Source organism: Haliotis rufescens, unplaced genomic scaffold (assembly GCF_023055435.1).
Source record: "Haliotis rufescens isolate VD_foot unplaced genomic scaffold, xgHalRufe1.0.p SCAF_1, whole genome shotgun sequence".
In the NCBI taxonomy this organism is placed as follows: Eukaryota; Metazoa; Mollusca; class Gastropoda; order Lepetellida; family Haliotidae; genus Haliotis; species Haliotis rufescens.
Genome location: NW_025963779.1, coordinates 57,334,796 through 57,355,787, shown reverse-complemented (window position 1 = coordinate 57,355,787; position 20,992 = coordinate 57,334,796). Strand labels below are relative to the sequence as shown.

General features: G+C 39.2%; 1 protein-coding gene across 1 annotated transcript; it reads left to right on the top strand.

Moving 5' to 3' along the window:
* Nucleotides 1-1,324: 1,324 nt before the first annotated feature.
* Nucleotides 1,325-19,158, top strand: LOC124131570 (vasopressin V1a receptor-like). The gene is made up of 3 exons (XM_046494923.2): nucleotides 1,325-1,460; nucleotides 16,118-16,663; nucleotides 18,242-19,158. The coding sequence occupies exons 2-3, from the start codon at nucleotides 16,136-16,138 to the stop codon at nucleotides 18,941-18,943; spliced, it is 1,230 nt and encodes a 409-aa protein (XP_046350879.1). The 5' UTR covers nucleotides 1,325-1,460; nucleotides 16,118-16,135; the 3' UTR covers nucleotides 18,944-19,158.
* Nucleotides 19,159-20,992: the final 1,834 nt, after the last annotated feature.

The following is a 20,992-nucleotide window of genomic DNA, read 5'->3' as shown; positions in this document are numbered from 1 at the left end:
ATTAGTTCGAAGAAAAAAATATTATTGATGTTTTAAACGAGTATTTTAGATCTATTTCGTGTGATCTTTAATAATTGGAACAGATACGAAATTGTTTGTTTTGTGATATTCGGTATGACGTCAGACACAATACAATTTCCTCGATTGGATTATGTTTAATTGTTTACACCCAATGGAATTTTCTTTGTGTGATATCTATATAAGAACTTTTACATTGAAACCACATTTCTCCTTTAACCTTGTCATTCGAAATATTATTGAAGATGAAGAAAGTTTAGGGTTTTACACAATGATCAAATATCGGTACTCCGCTTGTCTCGATTTACATGCACAACTCTATTTGTCGTTTAGTTTGCTTTAAGAATGCCTTTTTCAATTAGCAACAAATACATTATTCAAATGTGAAACAAAAGAGGCATTACACTTTGACAAAAAGAATATTCTCATGCAGTTTCTAAAAATTATATCATATACTAAGTACTACATTGTAACACTGTCATAAGATTAAAAAAAAATTCACGTTTTTCACAAGAGACACTATTAATATTTAGCGTGCAACGGATATTTATCATTGGCAAAGTCAGTTGATTTACGATACCAGATATACATATCAACGTACAGCCTTGAAAAACCGTGATTACGTAAAATGGAGTTAAGCTGAATTAATCAAGTTAATACTGCTTCTTATTTGATTGTATAAGAGTCCTTGACAAATATCTCTGCTTGCCTGGATAGGAATTTTCATGTAAAATAAGACATCCAACTTTTGAAAAACGATAGTGGGCTACTATAGCGAAAGGTTCATCCGTACGGGAAACCCTGAGACTAAGATGAAACTACGCCGCGGGTAATTGTGTCTGTATAAAGGAGTATTGTCGTAACGTATGCTGCTATACATACATAAATACATACAGATTGTTGAACAACGGAAGTGAATAAGTAAATCTATAAGTAAAATACAGATATGTCAGACTGTCCATGTGAAAAAACAAATATAACACGGTATATTAAGAGATAAGTGTATACACTGTATCAATAGATATGCACAGTGTGATCCTGCAAGGGACACTGAGGCCATTCTTTCATGATTTCATGATATTAAAAGCATTTCATTCCACATCACGCCAAGGAAAGCAGACACTCACAATAGTTATGGAACAGTCTCCAGTGTCAGCTATCACAGGCTCATGGGCGGTATGACGGCACCTATAGAAATTGGCAGGCGACCAATGGCATGCTGCAGGCATCGTGATTGAGATGTGGCTTGAGCTGTGAGCGATACTACTATCTGAGATGCTATAGTCAGATTCCACGTCGCCACACGAGCGAGCGCTTGCTACCTTGGCGTGCTATCTAAGCACACTGAAGTCTCTAAGCCAGCGGCCAGATGGTTACAGTTCATAGACTTGGTGTTGGGAAATTCCAATCACGGGAAATTGTGTGGCTCTATTGAAAGCAAGGTAAGGGCGAGGCTTGAAATTTAGTTTCTAAAAGTATTCTGTACTTAGCTGCAATGACGTAAACGGTCACTTGACACTTGATGTGTCATTTTATGTGACATGAGGGTACTATAACCATCTTTATAAATTACCCATATTTATCATTTTCCGCTTTACATTTCTGTCGGTATAATGATGTCAGATAAATACATGTGATTGAATGAGTATGGTTTTAAGCCGAATTTAGCATCATTGCAGTCTTAACATGGCAGGGACACCGAATATGGGCATCTCTATTGGGAACTGAATGTGCCAACTAGGCTTTTTTTGTGAATACTTGTACTTTTCTTAAGTTTAAAAATGGTTTAGAAATTTCTGTATTGGCATACATTGTACAGTTAAGTTCAAAAATGTGTACATGATCAATATCTCCTTAGACGATAATTGAGTTCGACATATGTTTGAACACATAACACCGCACATTGTCCACAAGATTCCCTAAAGTTGACACGTTTGTACTGGTACATAAACTCGGTCTTAAAGTTATTTCATGTGAAACCAGGGAACATTCATCGACCCTACAGTTTCTTTTCTAAACGTCATACTGATTAAGATCTTCGTCTCGTTACGTATAGTTTTGTGAATGAGAACATTGTTGCTTATTATTAGTGAATTCGTTCAAGCAACCTCGCATGATTTTCCTATGTCTCATCTTTACAGAACACATATTGTTATGCCTGTATTGTATGTAACTTATAGTAAAGGCACAGATACATGGCTGCTACCTTGATACTATCATTGTAAAAATTTGCTGTCCGTACCCTTTGATATTGAAAACACATAGTGTTAAATGACACACGCTGCATATTTATTACAATTTATCGATTTTGCTGTCTTGGTTGATGTTTGTAAATGACAGATTAAAATCTTATAGCGGACAATGAATAGATTTAAGTCGTATCGAGTTTCTTGAGCACAAACAAAATATGAATACTGACAATGAAGCAAAACTCCTGTTTTTCATTTCAGTTATATATATATACGCTGTAGTATGCATTTGAATACAAAATTGTGTGCTTTCTTGTCAAGAATATTTCATCATCTAATTTGAAGTTCTTCACTATTAGTAAGTTAAACATGTTTGAATACGTACAAAAATGACATTGAGACGCCGCTTGTATTGGAAGGATGATCACGTGATGTAGTGGAACCGCGTTATTCCGGACCCCGTTCATCTGTAGACCCCTATTTCTGGTGGATACTGTTTAGAACACAGAACTGTACACAACCTAAAACAAAAACAAGTTAAAGAACACCCACTCTTGGTAGGTTGTGTGTTGCAATACCCACCAGCAATGACAGATTAACTGGAGGCATAATATGGAGGCTGGGGTTATATAAAATGGTATGTATATGCAAGTATGCTGGAGCATAAAGGTCCAAAGGGAAGGCGGAACATGATTCTTGAGATGTGGGGAAGTCTAAAGTTATCCTTACTTTCGATCGGAATTATTGTGTTGCTTGAAATGGGCTAGAAGTGTAAAGATGCATGGCAGTCAGCAAATAATACCTTTGTCACGATAGTCTGTAAATACTCGAGTTCAGATCAGACAAACGATAGATATGTAGCCTGATAAATGATCCACTTCGTCGGTCCAGAATGAAACACAATCAGCAGATCAATCGGCATGATCACCTTATCCCTTATCCCGCCTCAAAAGCGATGCTGGATATTGTAGTTAGCGACGTATCGTTCTGTACGGAAACGCTAGATGAAGACAACCATCTTCAACACAAATCTGACCTCCAAAAGATAGAAGTTTATAATGTATACCAGTAGATTGTATTCTCGAAACATATAATTTAGTGATGTGAAATCCATCTTCTCTTACGGAGTCTGGCTCTTCTTTACTCAAAGCAAGATTTCGTGTACAAGAAACAGTTCAAGTTAACCAATAAATGCTAATTTAACAATAACTGAAGTGTTCATATAAAATAGTAAGAAACTGTTATTATTTATTTTATTTGAATGTGTATCCCATTCCTATTTCTTTCTAAATATTCTTTTCTTTAAATCTTTGTAAATATCTGTCTACTTGTGCGTAATGGACTCATCTTTTGGTGGATATTTCTTATGATTTTGGAACTGTATTTTGTCGTGTTTAATTAATATGTATTTGTTATTTGCAAGAAGTTTATTTTATTTTTATGGAATGGGTTGGTTCCATCACTTCTCGGCTCTCGGTTAACTCTCTATATCTCAATTTAGATCTTGAAATGTAAAAAACCCCGTATCATCCGCAGTTGCATCACCCACGGAATAAGAACCAAATGTTTACATTTATATATATTAAGTATATCATGTAAGAAGGTTAATAGTGACTGCAGGTCGTAGATTTTTAACACGTTGGTGAAAATTGCGGACTTGTGCTTACAAACAAAACCAAGGGCGAATCAGGGAGTCTTACCTTGAGGCATCGTTTCCTGACTGAACTAACGACCGTACAGGGCCTATGCAACTGGACTTCCCACGTCTCCGCCAATGAAAGAAATACAACTAGACAGTTTTAAGGATTTATATTTTTCCGAAAACAAATGCATGTGATGATCGTGAAGTTCTAATGATAAATAAGGGTCAATGAGCTACATCGTCTCGAGCAATGTATAAGGTCAATGATTCTCTACGTAATGACATTTACCGTACGCATTTCCGAAAGTTCAGTGCTCGCAAACATCAACGCTTTCGATAGTCATTTTGTCAAAACTTTGTACATAAATTGAATCTTTGAATGAAAGCAGACAAACTTAATAAAGTATCCGTTGCACTTAATGCCACGATCGTGGGTAAAAAACCTTAACAAGCGTCAACGTTAAAACCATTTCTGTGTGATGTTCTCAAACACGGAGTTACAAAAAGACGTTTCAAGTAGTTCTTGATGTCGAACGTGCTAGTACACATCCTATTCAATTATATAGCGAATGTGTGCGCCCTTTCTGTAATGTTGCCAAGTGGTCATGAAAGAAATTGAGCAAAATTCAGAGAACACTAAATAAGGATAGCATCACTACGATGATCTGCCTTTGAGAAGCAAAGCTATGAAGAGGAGTGATTTGACGAGTCTCGATGACAAAAAACAATCATGTCCTGTGCAACAATAACAATATAGGCCCTGGGCATTAAATGTTAACGTGTCTAAGTTCACATGTTGTGCACGATAATGGGTTGTTATGAAAACATCGGTTTACCCACATAAAAACTGAGGTATTTGATTTTCAAACACTTATTCAATGGAGGGAAAAGTTAGTACACAGTGTTTGTGTGTGTGTTTGCGTGTGTGTGTGTGTGCGTGTGTGTGTGTCTGTGTGTGCGTGTGTCTGTCTGTGTGTGTGTGTGTGTGTGTGTGTGTGTGTGTGTGTGTGTGTGTGTCTGTGTGTGTGTGTCTGTGTGCGTGTGTGTGTGTGTATTATATCTACATGTGTTCTATGGATAAAACTTTCGGACAAGCAGGTTCCCTTCTCATAGATGATCTGTTTCTCTTTGCGTACGAATCGGATTTGTTTACTACTTCAGTGAATTAGAAGAAAAGACAGTAAACAGTCTTTCCTCTGAGAAACCTGTTGAATCTGTGCACAGAAATTAAAATGATGCCAGACTCTGTACAAACCTGTACGTGAATTTCCCCATCAATAATATACCACTAGCTTTATCAAATGGCATATACATTGCATTCAAATTTCATGGTACGACACAGTATGCTTACAGCTTTAAAAGTGATCAATCAAGGTTTCATTACCAGAGGTCTGGTTAAGTCCTTCCAGAAATTTAATGGTTAACAGATGAATTAAGGAAACATGACATTTCGCTTGTCAACATTATGTTTCTCTGGCGTTGACGTTTTCAAATTCATTTTATATGTCCCTATTGGTATCCTGTTAACACTACTAAGGCTGCATTAAATACTTACTGCTTCTTATCACAAATCAACCCTAACTACCGGCCCGACACTGAAGTTTATATATTTATAGGTTCCAGTTTGAGTAATATTTCCATTCCTAAGTTGAACTTTTCCATGTATCCAGTTCTGATGGCCAGCAAAATCCTTGATGTGTTCACAAATCAAATTGGGGATTCCCAGGATTGGGAAGTTCTGAAACCTTGGATGAATGTTTGGTACAATTGTGAGTTTCCATCTTCGAGTTTCAGGTACATTTCTATTCAATGATAACAAACACCCGGACCCATAGCTACCTATCATAATCCGAATGTCGCGAAATAACGCCCAGTACAATTACAATAAACTCGCTTGGTTATATATAGCATAGGAGAGACAGATATGTTGATTTAATTTCCCAAAAGAAGCCAAGGCAGCGAATGATTCCAAACTATTTATGATAATAGAATGGATACATAATAGCGTGGATAATCGATGATGTCCCATGCTTGTCTCATATGCTGGATTGAAGGAGTATCGGTGGGTCACAATGTATGACGACTGCGACTGGATCGTTTGTCCATTCTCTATACGTCTAGACAAGGTCTAGGCACAGGCAGCCTTGAGTGTGCCGTCAAACACTATTCGCTCACTCACATGAATACCATGTGCAGCTCTAAAGAACCATGTCGCTTCTAGTAAAAAGTACATAATGTTTCTTCATGAAACTGGTGAAACTGAACAAATATGTTTTGACATAGCCATGAATAAAGGAAATAAAAATAGATGCATTAAAAATGTGGTTATCCACCAAAATATTTGATTGTTGACAGAGAAATGTGGCATTAGCTTCAAGATAGCACGATTTCAGAAGTATTATGTCGTCCAAGCTGTTCGTAGTTAAATACTGCAATGTTTTCGTGGATGGTTTTAGGATCGTTTGAAGTAAGACTATCGGATGGGATACGCAATTTGAAGATGAAAAATTAGATACTATATTAGGCATTCTTACTCGTTGGGCACAGTTCCATATTATGATAGACAGATGACCTTGCGTCACTGGGGCCAGTTCACCAAAGTGTTGTCTTCGTGCGGCGTCTGTCGTCAGCAGATGTATTTTCGTTACCCACGTCGCAATGCTAAGACAGCTTTATAGGTTAGGACCCTGCTTTTCATGTCTTGTCTTTATGCGGGAAGTTGTCGGTAAGAGGATTACTCCACAGTATAGCGTGGGTATCATGTTTACTGTCACTAGACGAATCTTACGTCATTACGTCTGTGTATCAGTAATTTGCCTTCTCCAAAATGGATGTACACAACAGTTTACGAGTTATATTAGAAAAGATGAAGATGCTACGTATTTATAGGCTATGGTCTATTTTCTCTCAAGTCATTTCCCTATTACACATCATATTGTGAAAGAACGGTATTTGTTGCGGTGAGAAGGTGAATGAGACTTTTCGCTACTTCATGTTTCATCATACAGGGGGGTGAAACGTGGTACATCCGTCTGAAGTTCAATGTATATGAACAATTCTCCCATGTTTTTTAAGATGCTTGTTTATTTCCTTGTTGCTTATCGCCGCACGCAGCAGTATTACAGCTACAAGACGACGGCCTCGAAATAATCAACTCAGGATCAGACAATATTAAACCTCTATCATCTGACAAAACAGATTCCATTTGGCATAAAAGGCAAAATAGCGGTGAAAAATATATGAATGGACACCTGAGAGTAACTCATGAAACCAGGTGTTCCCATTAAAAGGGTAATCATGTCCTGCCCTACTGAGAGCACCCGCCACTTACACAATTTGCATAAAGAATATATGTTTTTTGCCTGACAATACAGTGATCGCCGTTGGGGTACGATGACGCTCAATCAACCATATCACCGATCACTTGTGACAGGCATACATGTAGTTCTCTGGCTGCATCTTCTAACCCGGAATCCCAAAAGGTGTTGATGTCTGTAAAAGGTACAGTGTCTACAATAAATGAGAGCCACTAAACCAATTCCATAATCAAAAGAAATCTCTGCTGTTGTATGATCCATTGTATGATTCCGACTATATCATACGTATGTGTTAACATGTATCATCACTATCAACTGGTGATGACACCAAGTGTTCGCGAAAAGGGGAGCGTAATTATCGTCACAATCACAACAGAGGCAAATCGTGTGTTCACCTGATCATGAACAAACATGAAACTTTTGAAGCCTTACTATGGCCTTGCATGCTGTAACCCTGATCAAACAACTTTTGGCGCTCTCTGAAATCTTTATAGAAAGAGCATGCTCGTTTGTTGAGAAATGTAGACACTAAAGGCTGGAGCTGCTGGACATACAACGGAGTGTTGACTGTTGGAAGGTTGAAGACATTGCTCTTGTCTTGTGGGTAGTTTTTGTCACTCAGAATCTGTATACATAGATCTCAATATGAAACAAATGAGGCGGTTTCACTGATCTCTTTTATTCTAGTTCCGGTGTATAAAACAGTGGAAGGGTATTTTCTACTTGACCTATGAACAATATCAGATTATCGATATATGCGAAGCTTAGTTGGAACCTTCCAGGTCAAATTCAGGTGTTTGGATTTTCTCAATCCGAGCAGAAAGTCATATACAGAAAACAGATCAGCAAAGCAGGTGACACAGGAACGGATGCAATTTCATTTCAAAGATGATGTACACCTGATAACTGAACAGTTTCGGAAAGGTAAATAATGATTCATCTACGACTCGGTCACTCAGACGTTTATTACATATCACGATTGCGAATTACTGAAAACATTAATTTAAAAGCTAGAAATGATGCCTCTTTACTTAAACGCAAATTACGAACGTCATACACAAATCACAGTGTCCTCATCTTTAAAATGCTTATAAACATATTTTATTTCTTTGTGACATTATATACCGATGTATGTAAAGGTTCATGCCTCATATTTTCAAAGATTTCTTGCTTGAAATAAAGATATACTAGGCGAGACTTGGCGCTAAACTATATTTATCCAAACTCAGATGAAAGTAATCAAATATTGGATTAAACTTATACGTATGCCACATTATCGTTCCCCTTACTAGAATTACCGGTTTCTAGTATCTTTAGATAAAAATGGCAAACATACATGGGCATCTGATGTCAGAACACTATTATTTGCTTGTGGTTTCTTCTATATTTCGATTCCCTAAGATGTTGGGGGATAAGTTATCATTTGTTTCTACCTTTAAACAAAAAACATGTTGATATTTCTGTTCAAGATTGGTCGGAAAATGTTAGATCCTCTCACTTTATTTTACCTTATACTTTCATTAAATCTGTGTTTGAAACTGAGAAATATTTGACTTTAAATGATAAATCCCTAGTTTAGAATCTCTTTACATTGTTTAAAAATACAAGAAGACCAAAAGACCAAAGACACAGACTATTCAATATTATGTGTACATATTGATAATCTGGGTCCATTGAAGACGAGTTTCATGTTCTGTTTATCTGCGGTACCTTTGCTTCACAGGGAAAGAAATATTGGCCACATTTAGAAAATACATACGTAAATCACCAAGTTATGTACAATTTACTCAACTCAAATGATGTACATACTTACTATTAAGTCAGTAGCCATCTTTTTCAAACACATCTTTTGGAAACCCACGAGCACGGGTATGGTGCTGACAAACCTAGAAACATAATCGGGGCGAACCGGGATTCGAACCCACAATCATAGGTTTCTGGCCAAGGGACGCAACTCTGCACAGCGAATCGCGGCGCCTTAGACGACTGGGCCACCCGTGCCCCCCCTGACGAGCAGAGATGAGATAGCATGGGGGTTCTTTACATCTATAAATTTGATTTCGTCTCACTCAAATCCCAATCGGCTATTCGGAACAGCTAGTTGTCCGCCATTCCAGTTCGCTTTAAGCCACATAACAACCATAAATAAAGACGACTGATATTTCATAGGTAATAATGCCCATTATATGCTTGTAAACTCATCACCTTCTGATTAAAAGATTTCTCTGCGTCTCTATGAAATCATGAGGGAATTGTAACTTTGACGAGACCTGATATAGTGGTGTTTCATTCGGATTATCCGTGTTTAGGAAATGTTCTTCCTGATCCCTCAAGAGGGACATATAGGTTTTTTTTGGCTTGGGTGGCTTTGAATCAAGACTGAGAATGTATACCGATTATATGTAGGATTGGGACTATGTAAAATTAGATAGTATAAAAACCGTATAGGATTCTTGAATGTAGACACATTTGTTCCATTTAATGCGATCTTATGTCCGTATCTGTCTGTTAAAATATATTTAGAGTTTTTGCAGACATCTGAAATTCCTATTTTGTCAATCTGAGATTCATGATTAAATACTATTTAAATATTTTGTTAACATTGGCATGGTATAAACCATCACCTTACGATCATGTTGGTCAGAATATGTGCCTAGTACCTTATGCCAATTCAAAAAATGGTTTGTGCGCTGTAGACTCTGTGGCTGAAAGGGGTCTTCGAGAACTGATGGAGCGGATCACTCTTGCGTTTACTCTCTGGGTGTCCTTTTTCAGACTTGAATATTTACAGGACGCCGTAACATATATGTAATATTGCTTACAGACACCTTCAAACGTTTACTTAGTCTCTTCCTCGATCAGTTCCCTGTGATCCCTCTTTTTCCCTTTTATACTGAGTGATAACGGTCGTGTCTTTATAGGCCACATAAAGTTAAGTTTGTTTGTTGTTTACTATTGCTAAGTGAGGCGTTAAACAACAAACAAACAAAACATAAAGTTATTAATTTATATGTGATTGAAAGTATGTATCCGGAGTGATATACATTTTGCGATTTGGTATTCCGTGTGGACACACCACTGCATTTCAAGTGTATCTGTGGTGATTTACCTCCCTGCGCTATGGCGTCTCTGATAATATCAGATTGCTTTGTCTTGAATATTGTAGATTGAGGAGTTAAACAACCAACAATCATATTCCACAACATTCCATTTCATGTGAATCTGTGGTGATTTATCTCTCTATGCTATGGCGTCTGTCCACCTTTAAATTTATACAAAGATGGCATGATAAAATCTTGTCTGACAATCATGAGTCGATGTCGTTATGCTTGCTTTGAACATCTGTTATTGGCACCCTCCGGGCAGTTATCCACAAATTTATCCCTACTAAGCCGATGTCGTGGTCATTTTTAGAATAAAGACACTGTTTGAGGATGGCTTCCCCTGCACTTTAGGCGCTAAGCATTATTTCATGGAATTGTGAAATCACGTCTGTATTTATCAGAAAATAAATATCTATGGAACAATTTCAAAACGTCTACTTATCGCTGACGTTGTCGAGAGCAGATCTGTAAACTGTAGCCAATGCCATGATCCTGTGTGAAAAGAATTACATCAGGAATCGAAACACATTCTCAGCTGTTTCATTTATCACATGATTGAGTGGTATTTGCATTATATTCAGTATCCTAAAAGCACAGTAAACATCAGAAATTTTATGAGGACGTAGACGTCATATCGCTTATCCCCCGTGTATCGTGTTGTGTTAACAGCCAAAGTTGGAACAATTTTCATCACCAATGGAACGGTATAACATATTTCAAAAGCAGGAACAAGCCATAAGCCGATGAAACAAAGTTAAATGGTCTCAATAAGAACCCAATTAGTGATACCCAACCAGAAGGTTCGCTGAACCTTATTGTCAAAGGCTTTCTGGGCCATTGTCTATAGGACAGTGAGTGAGTGAGTGTTTTTAAGAGAATCGTATCACGGTGGGGACGCCAAAATTCATGTACATATTGTACCCACGTTGGGAATCAAACCCGGGCTTTAACCACTTTGCTACTCTAAAGCCCGGTACAATTTGATAACAAAAGTGTGTTTTATCAGCATATTCACAGCTGATAATCAGGAATATGTCAGCAAAAGCAACCACGATTGCAGAGAATGTGGTCACTCGGAATTACATAAAGTCCAAATTCTAGTTCTTTTATAATAAAATTAGGGGACAACTGAAACACATGTGAATGTTTTGAATTGGTAACTTTCAAAGATTGACACTTTTTAAATGTTATATTTTATATTATTCAATTTTTGCCATTAAATGTCGATTATCGATAATAATAGTATCGACGCACAAGTTTCCCTAGGGTATAAATACTATCATACCTTATAATAATTTGAAAAAATACATCTCGATTCTACAGTATACCACCAATATTTTAACCAAACTTTGAGAAAAAAATCCAACGAGCCATAATTACATTTTTCTGTGACGCATTCACGTAGGCGAATATTTGAACGGGCTAAATTTAATATACGACCATTACGAGTATACATTACCTTTAGCATCTGACCTGGATAGACATTAAAGTTGTAGTTATAAAGTGCCGTAAGGTCTTGTGTGCTTGGCTGCGACGGCAGAAATTCTACCTTCGGCTGCTGTACATCGCTTACACGCGACATGAACATGATATCTTGACAGTCTCGTTTCAATGTTCTATCCGTTGGTATCACGTTCTAGAAAACCTTATGACGTCACAGCGGATTATTTAACCAACGATCGTGATGGTTCTTATTAAGATATTGCATCTGGAGAAAACCTTCATCGGTTTGATTTCTGGTGAATCTGTCTGAGTCACTTATTCTGCATTCGGGCTAAGTTTAGAGACGTAGATTAATAATGAGACATTAAACATTGGTCAACGTGGTTATATTGTACTGAGATAACCAGATTAATATATGCCCAAGGCATACGTTTTCGACCCGTTTTTGCGAGATCTTCAACGATACGTGACCACACGCTCCATGATGTGATCAGAGTAGACGCTTCAAGGCCCACTACAGATAGCACCTGAAGTTATGTTGCGATTGTTATTCAATAAGTAACGAAAACATACCTCAGAACTTACCTTTTCACTGACACAAATTTTAATGAAACTTGATCTGATGATAATTTTGCATCAGCACAATCGTATGCACCGATTATGTATCGGCTGATGTTTGTAAACGTCCTGACTGCAATGCCATGTCACTGACAATGTAATGTAACTTGAGTGAGTGAGTGAGTGAGTTTGGTTTAACGCCGCTTTTAACAGTTTTCGAGTTATATCACGGCGTGTCAGCTTAATGTGGGAGGAAAGCCCGAAGTGATGCAGGTCTCAGACGTTTACCACTTCGGTGAAACCCACGAGCGCGGGTATGGGGCTGACAAACCTAGAAACATAATCGGGGCGAACCGGGATTCGAACCTACAATCAGAGGTTCCTGGCATGCCCAAGGGACGCAACTCTGCACAGCGAATCGCGGCGCCTTAGACGACTGGGCCACCCGTGCCCCCTAATGTAACTTGACTGTAAGGGAGAAGCTCGTGATCATGTGACGGTAACAAGATGTTCTCAAAAGTTAGACGTAATTTATGGGGATTGTTATTAGACATGTAATGAGAAATACTTCTTTGGGGCTCGAAAACCCATAATACGAAGATATGTCCAGTGAAGATTTATTGACACATTTAACCTTCATTCTTGTCTCGACGTAGTTATATTTATAGTTGCATGTAGGTAGGTATGGTTGACATCGAGGCGATGGGGTGGCCCAGTGGTAAAAGTGTTCGCTCGTCACGCCGAAAGTCCCGGTTCGATTCCCCCCATTGATACAATACGTGAAGGCCATTCTGGTGTCCACCATCGCGACATGATTTAAATATTGCCAAAAGCCGCGTAAAACCATCGTTGATTGTATCTAAGTATTAATTTTGTAAACGAAGCAGACACGCGCATCAATCAGTCCGGGTTGCCTGTCCCATCATTCCAGAGAGACTATCTTTCTTAGCGTTATTGAACCGTACACTGTTCAAATCAACATAATCATACATGTACGATAGCCAGCGAAACGCAAAAGTTATCAGATATGTTAATGGAAGCAACAAAGCTCTGGTGTCCTTCTCCGCGACATGGCTGGAATAATGCTGAAAGCAGCGTAAAACCATAGTCTCTCACTAACACGTCATCGTCTAAATAACATACGTGTATTATATTCCTGAGATATTGTTATACATTTGTAATCGTAGCATAAATATAATGATAACAACGATTCATATTCATATTGCTCGGTACCCACCCCTAAGGCGTGCTGAAAGTGCTTCATTCTCATCATGATCAACGGATTAGTTGTACAGTCAATTGCTTCCTCAGCTCCCTGTGGATTATACATGAACATGTACAACCCACACTGGGTTAGAAGGTTCTCATTTGGCCTTATCATCTCATCCAGCTTGTTACAAAGTCATTTTCGATCAAGGTCACTTGCCCGCGGGGCAAGACAGTGGCCTAAAACCCTCAGGTGTAAAGCTTGCCGAACGCACCCTCCCGCTACACTTCGCCGCCAACGTTGCTTGGCGTTGCTTAACCGATTGTGACTACATGCCACTAAATATTAAGTTGTTTAATCATAATGTCGGACACATTAAACACATTGGGATACATAATTTATCAAACCCAGTATAAAAATATTTTTTACCATATATATTGTTACAAGATTACCTTTGGTCACGGGCATTCTCATTATCAGATTATCTTTCGACAGATCGTCGTGTTTCATTGATTTAATCGTCCCTGTGTCTTGGAGCAGTAGGTCCAAAAACATGCAAATGTAAGAAAGGAAAAGAAGGATAGTTGTCAGCCATTTCTACATGTCTGATAATTATCAAAGCAATTATAATTCAGCGTTTCCGCAACCGTAAAATTTGACATGTCGAGTGGGTTAAATAGACCGTCACCCTACCTCGTCCATTAGTTTAATGTATTGATTTGGATAGTGTTATCGTACTAAGTCAATAGTTATGTTCTATAACATAGTAAACCCCTGTCCCCATGACCATGTACATTTGTCGGATGTGTCAGGGCTGTTCTGCACTCGATCGTTGATTGTAGCCAAGTATTAACTTTGTAAACAAAACAAACACGCGCATCAATCAATCCGGCTTGTCTGTTCCATCTTTCGAGAGAGACAACCCTTCCTAGCGTTATTGAACTTTACATAGTTCAAATCATCATAAACCTACCAGAGTCACCGACACGCAAAGGTCATCAGATGTGTTAATAGAAGCAACACAGTTCCTTCAGTAAATCTCTACATAAATGGTGATGCAATGTAGGAGTCGGGCGTTCTATAAGATCATGTCTCATCTCACCGCGGGCAAAATCAATAGTAATCCGGTTAACATCATAGAGAGGTTTAAACGAGTTATCCTGCTGGTTATAATTATCATCTATATTACCGGCTCATAGTGAGGTTCACCTACCGTTGTCCGGCTCTCCAAAGATTGCCCATTCATTGGAGGCTGTTAGTTCTAGGGTCCGGGCTATATGGACTAAAGCACACCTCATTTTCATAAAAGTTTTGTTTGTTTGTTGTTTAAAGACGCACCCAGCGATAGTCCAGCTATATGATGGCGGACTGTAAATAATCGAATCTGGACCAGACTATCTGGTGACTGACAGCGAACCAGACAAACCAGTCCCGATTGTTGAAGACCAGTTCTAACCCGGATCTTCACGGGCTTGGTTCAATTGTAATTACATACATGTGTACATCAGTGAGTGAAAAAGAACACATTGTACGTATCCCTATATTGGCAACTCTTTTTGAGACGTCGGAACGTTGTTACTAAGGGTGTTCTAAACATTGTGAGTTTTGTTTCCTTTTTGTTTTGTTTTACGCTGCACTACCCAATATTCCAGGGCCCACTTGCACAAAACGTGGGCACTAAAACTATTGTAAGCCTATGTTAAAGTATGGGAGTTAAGATCATCTTAGCGCTAAGATCTCTTTGTGCAAGTGGGCCATGCTATATGACGGCGGTCTGTAAATATTTGAGTCCGGGCCAGACAATCCAGTGATTGGCATCATGAGCATCGATCTACGCAATTGGGATAAGATGACATGCATCAACCAAGTCAGCGAGCCTGACCACCCGACCTCGTCAGTAGCCTCTTACGACAAGCATAGTCGCCTTTTACGGCAAGCATGGGTTGCTGAAGACCTATTCTACCCCGAATCTTCACGGGTCAGTTTGTTAGTGATATAATGTTTTGCAATAAACATTTTGGGGCAATCCGGTACAGCACAAATATTAGTGCCCAGCGCCCCATTCTAGTTGTAAGAGTAAAAATGAGGATACTGTGGTCACAAGACATAACCTGATTAGTCCAGTTCCATCAGAATGTATTGTGTCAGTACCTTCATTAGCTGATAAACATTCAGTACACATTCAATCTTTAAAGAATTTTCTATCTTATCCTTGCTCAACGCAAAAATGATAAAGTAATATAATTGCAAAAATACAGTTTAAAGCATGGCTGGTGAAATATAAAATAAATATGAATGGACGAAACGTGCTAAGTTTATCCCTCCCGAAGTATGTCAACAAGCACGGCGGGTAGAAAAAACATACACGTTTTCTATTTTTTAGATATTCCACTTTTGTGATTCTTTTCTGTTCGACTGATGAGGCGGTTGGGTAGCCTAGCTAACGGTTTAATCGTTCGCTCCCCATATGTTTGATATGTTCTGATATCGCCCGTCGTGATATGTTAAAAGCGGCGTAAAACGCATTCACTCACTGTTCCACCTATTCGTAAACCAAGCAGTGAAGTGGGGACCGTATCACACGCGAATAGTGATTTTGAGCTCCATGACTTAAAACCAAAATGTCATTTGTCTTACAGTGCAATCCTTCCACAAACATGACATCGACAGCGATCAGCGTCACGCGTGATTCCATCACAAGGGGAGACAACTTGATTCAACAATCCTCCATGGAACATTCTAACAGCTCATCTATTGCGGCTAGCAACATGACCAACTACACGGCATCTTTCAACGACACAACTACACCGGAGTACGTGCAGAGCGTCCACGACATCACGTACGATTTCAACATCCGTCGTATTGTCCTCTTCCTCCAGATTATCCTCGGGGCTATCGGGGGCTTCCTCGTCATTCTGTGGATGTGGCACAACCGACGACAAAGGTCCCGTGTTAACGCTCTGATCTTGAACCTATGCGTGAGCGACTTGTGTGTTGTTTTCTTCGCTCTGCTTCCCCAACTCGTATGGGAGTATGTTGAGCGAGAGTGGATGGCAGGGGAAGTAATGTGCAGACTTGTCAAATTCATGCAAAGCTTTGCTTTGTTCGCTTCAGCCAACATGCTTGTCATCATTGCGTTGGACAGGCATCAAGCAATACGGGCACCTCTGAGGGAACCACGCAAAGTAAGTTCAACCATCTCCTCTATTTTCCACTAAGCTGTATCAGTTTACCCCTGGTAAATGTTCAGCCTACATTAAGTTTCAGGGTTTTTACAGGCCAGTCCCATATCATCGTAGTACCAGTTATGTGAACGTCACTACTGGCATTGTAGTAGAAGTAATACCTGTTTGTAAAAGTGTAATTAAACGAAACGATTTTATGTGACTGTAGTAAGCAATAGCAGCAGGAGTAGCAGGGGTGGCGGTGGCCGTAGCAGTAGAAGAAAAAACCTGTTACCGAAAATGATGAGAAAATCATTTCCTTAGGTTTTAACACCTAAGGTAAATCGTTCCATAGCCAAGCTGGACGTTGTGTAGGTAAAACAATATGTTTGACTTCTGTTAAAAGTTCTCTGACTGAAAACATTCATCTTTCTCAAATATACACACACTTACAATCTCCCACCACCACGAATAATAACAATCTATTAGCTCAAAATTAACAAACCTTTTCACCTTAATACATCAATCATCTATCGATAGCCTAAATATCACTGCGTATGACAATGGATAACCCAGTGTAGAAGTCTTCACATGTACGTTCTGTATGGGAACATGTACGTTCTATATGGGGACATTATCATTTGTGCTGTCACTCACTGATACACTGCACAAGCACTAGATTACAGCAGCAAACATAAATACAGATCGGGATTGTCCTCTGGGTTCATGCAGTTTGTAAACAGAACTGTCACCGTGAAAAACTTAACTAACAGAAGTAACTCAAGTAAAGCCATGTCGAAGTTCGGGGTGCAGAAAAAACCCCACTTTTATCAACTATGTGTCTACAGAGGGTGATTTGCTCATTCGTTTAAAAAAACCCACATATATTTGTTCTAAATATTATTTTGAACCGACAGTAATATAATTGATGGTTAGCTATTGTGTTTTTCACGACCTGTGTTCTGTGATAGTTGATCTATTTACCCATGTGTGGACCTGAGAAGATCCGGGGGATGAGTAGGTCTTCAGCAACCCATGCTTACTGTAAAAGGCGACTGTGCATGTCGTAAGAGAGAATAACGGGATCGGGTGGTCAGGCTCGCTGACTTGGTTCATACATGTCATCGTATCCCAATTGCGTGGATCGATGCGCATGATGTTAATCACTGGATTGTCTGGTCCAGACTAGATTATTTACAGACCGCCGTCATATAGCTTGAATATTGCTGAAACAAACAAACAAACCCATCTTGGATGCCCTCAATTAAGGCGCCACAAATCGTGCCTTGGGAGTATCAGATTCTGTACTCGTGGTTTCGAATCCGAGATTCGTTCTTATTAAAATGCATGGTTTGTTAGCACCATACCCGTGCTTGTGTATTCATCAAAGACGTCTAAGACTTTCCTCCCATCCACCCTCCATAATACCCCCTACTCACTTTGGGCTCACTAACTCAATCGTCAGCTTCACAAGAGTGAGACTGTCCAATTTACCTTGGATCGCAAAATAGCTGTCATATTGCCGATGCAATGTAAAATTATAAGTCGCTCAGTTCACCTTGACATAAGTAACTATGAAATGTCATCTTTTCATTCCAGGTGTGGATGATGACTGGATGGGGTTGGGGTGCTGCTGCGGTTCTGTCCATTCCTATGATGTTCGTCTTTCACCTGAAATTCAACGAGCATGAAAATATGATGAAATGTGAAAATATTTTCCGAGGCAAGGCTCCATGGCACAGACAGGCCTTCATAACTTACGCTGCCATATTTGTATTTTTGCTACCTCTCATCATCTTGGTAGTCTGCTATGTACGAATCTTTACAAAAATTGCTCAAAAAGCCTCGGAAAACAAGACATCACGACGACAAAGCTTTAAACCTGGGAAAATCCACCTTACAAGTACCGGAAACACGTCTCTTCCGAAAGCAAAGATCAAAACTCTGAAAATGACAGTCGTAATCGTGGCTGCTTACATCATCTGCGGGCTGCCGTATTTTGTTGCGGAGATGATAATGTCCTATGGCAATTTCAAAATTTTGGAAAAAAATATTTACGGAATACTTGGAGGCATCGCAGCTGCCAACTCGTGCGCCAATCCGTTTGTGTTCCTGCTCTTTAACGCCAACTGGCAATGTGTCCGGGGCCTGAAGCTGTGCCCAATGCAGACAGAGGCCACAAAGAGAAGCTTCATGTATTCAACAGCCAGTACCAGATCAGAATATTCAACAGGTTATGCTAGAGGAACTCCGATTACTGCGTCTGATACGTACGAGATGTCGACTGTTCGAGTCCATTAAATCTTGACATTTCATTGGAAGATCTTGATCTGAACAGCGTCCATAAATGTGTGTTATGGTATTTTGATGAACCAAGATGAACATCCGATCAATGACAATATTATAGAAATAGCATCTTCCCGAGGCTAGGGAGTTAAATGACAGTATAAGTCAAGTTTCCACTCTTGCCGAACTAAGCTGGAATTATGGAGATATATTTTGGCTGGACTAACGAGTCTATGCATAGTCCAATCAAATTCACGTAACAAAATCGACATCTGGTTCGTCAGCTGCCGTGCAGATTTCAGGCGATTGCAGGATTTGTAAGTATGTGTACCGCTATCTCGGCGTCAACAGATATTTTCCAAACACTCTCATGATTTTAATGCTCACGTGATTTGATGCAAAGACCCGTTTTTTTCACAATATAGATCTTGATTATCGATCACATCGTCTTGACTGGGCGCCGCCATTTTGTTTGAAGCAAATGCAAGTGATATGAGAAGTGGAATCTGATTGATCAATAGGAGGGCCATAGAAGGGCCATAATAGCCACTGGTGGTGCTATGAACGAGCCCAGAAAATCCAGCATAGTTCGGCAAGGGTGGAAACTGGACTTTTAGTCAGTTAACTCCCTTGCCTCGGGCAGATGTGGAATTAGTGACTATATGTGGCTCTTATTGTGAGGGTGTAGTTGTTGATAAACGAAAGCTATTGTTGCTTGGTTTAACAGGAAGGAAGTCTATCAAGTGTCGAATACGATAGCTGCTCGTAAGAATCGTGTTGCTGTGACAGTCGAGGACAGGGAAGTGAACCTTTTTGGGATAACATACTGGAACTGAAAACTGCGCATGTGATTCGATGTGCCATGCTAATGTGTTATTTTGCAATGGTTGGAGAATGCCCCTGAATAACATAAAGTTGTGTACCACACTAACAATGTGAGCTGTACCTACAGTTTGTAGTTACCGGGCCAGACTGCCAGGAGAAGGCAATACACAGATGGATTACTTCAAAATGAAAATAGGGCAATGCTGCAGTCAACGTTGGCGCTTTCGATACACCGGCAGTTCTTCATTCCTGTTATAAGTTACAAGGTGTCAGTGTCTGAAGACATAACATTAATACGCACATTGGGTGATGGAGAGCAGCAACCGTTTAAACCTCATCATATGTGATCATAACTATTGTTGGGAGCTCAACACCTTTTTTGTATACGTCAGTTCATCCTGGAAACGTACGGCCCATTGTCACTAAATTAACATTGACATATTTGGAATCATGATTATGATATTGTATGTTGATGAGGAAAATATGGCTATTGAAAGAAACCGGCTTATTTATGTGTTCAGACTGATTAATGAGACGTTAACGAGTCTTTTAACTCAACTGGACATTTTGTGGTCTGTTCCACATTTATCTGTCATACTACTTCTGCGTGTGTTATCAGTTAAAACCGATATTTTTGTATGATGACGAAGAGATCTGGTACTTCTCTTGCTTCTCCCGGATCCATAATCCATCTAAGGTTTACGTATACACCATGACCCATGAGAAGGAGTACAACTGTGTGCAGACAATGTAGACGCCGTGTCACATCACCACGTCACGTCGTATTCTCCACGTGATGGACATGCAGAAGGTTCACTGCTTCGTGAGACTCAAGATAAAACCTGAAAACTGTAAAAGGTCTTACTCGAGCTGATAGTGCAATAAATCATAATTCCATACAAACTACATCAAAGGGCGGGTCTGTGTGGGTGGACTAATGATGTATTATTTTGTAAATATAGTCTGTCCTGTCAGAAAATGATTCTTGTGATATGTCACCTTGCTCATTTGAATTTTCATGATGTAGCTTTGCTTATTTGAATGTCATTATGTAAATTAGAATAAGAAAATTCACATCCGTTTTGAAAATAATGATGAAGAAACTGTATGTTCGTTTCGTTGAGACATTTAGACATCCAGGCAGGAAGTGGACATCCAATTGTGCTCCCCTTCTTGCTCATCTGTTTCTTAATGCATATGAGGTTCTGTTCGGATTGTTAAAATCAAAACGAAGGAATT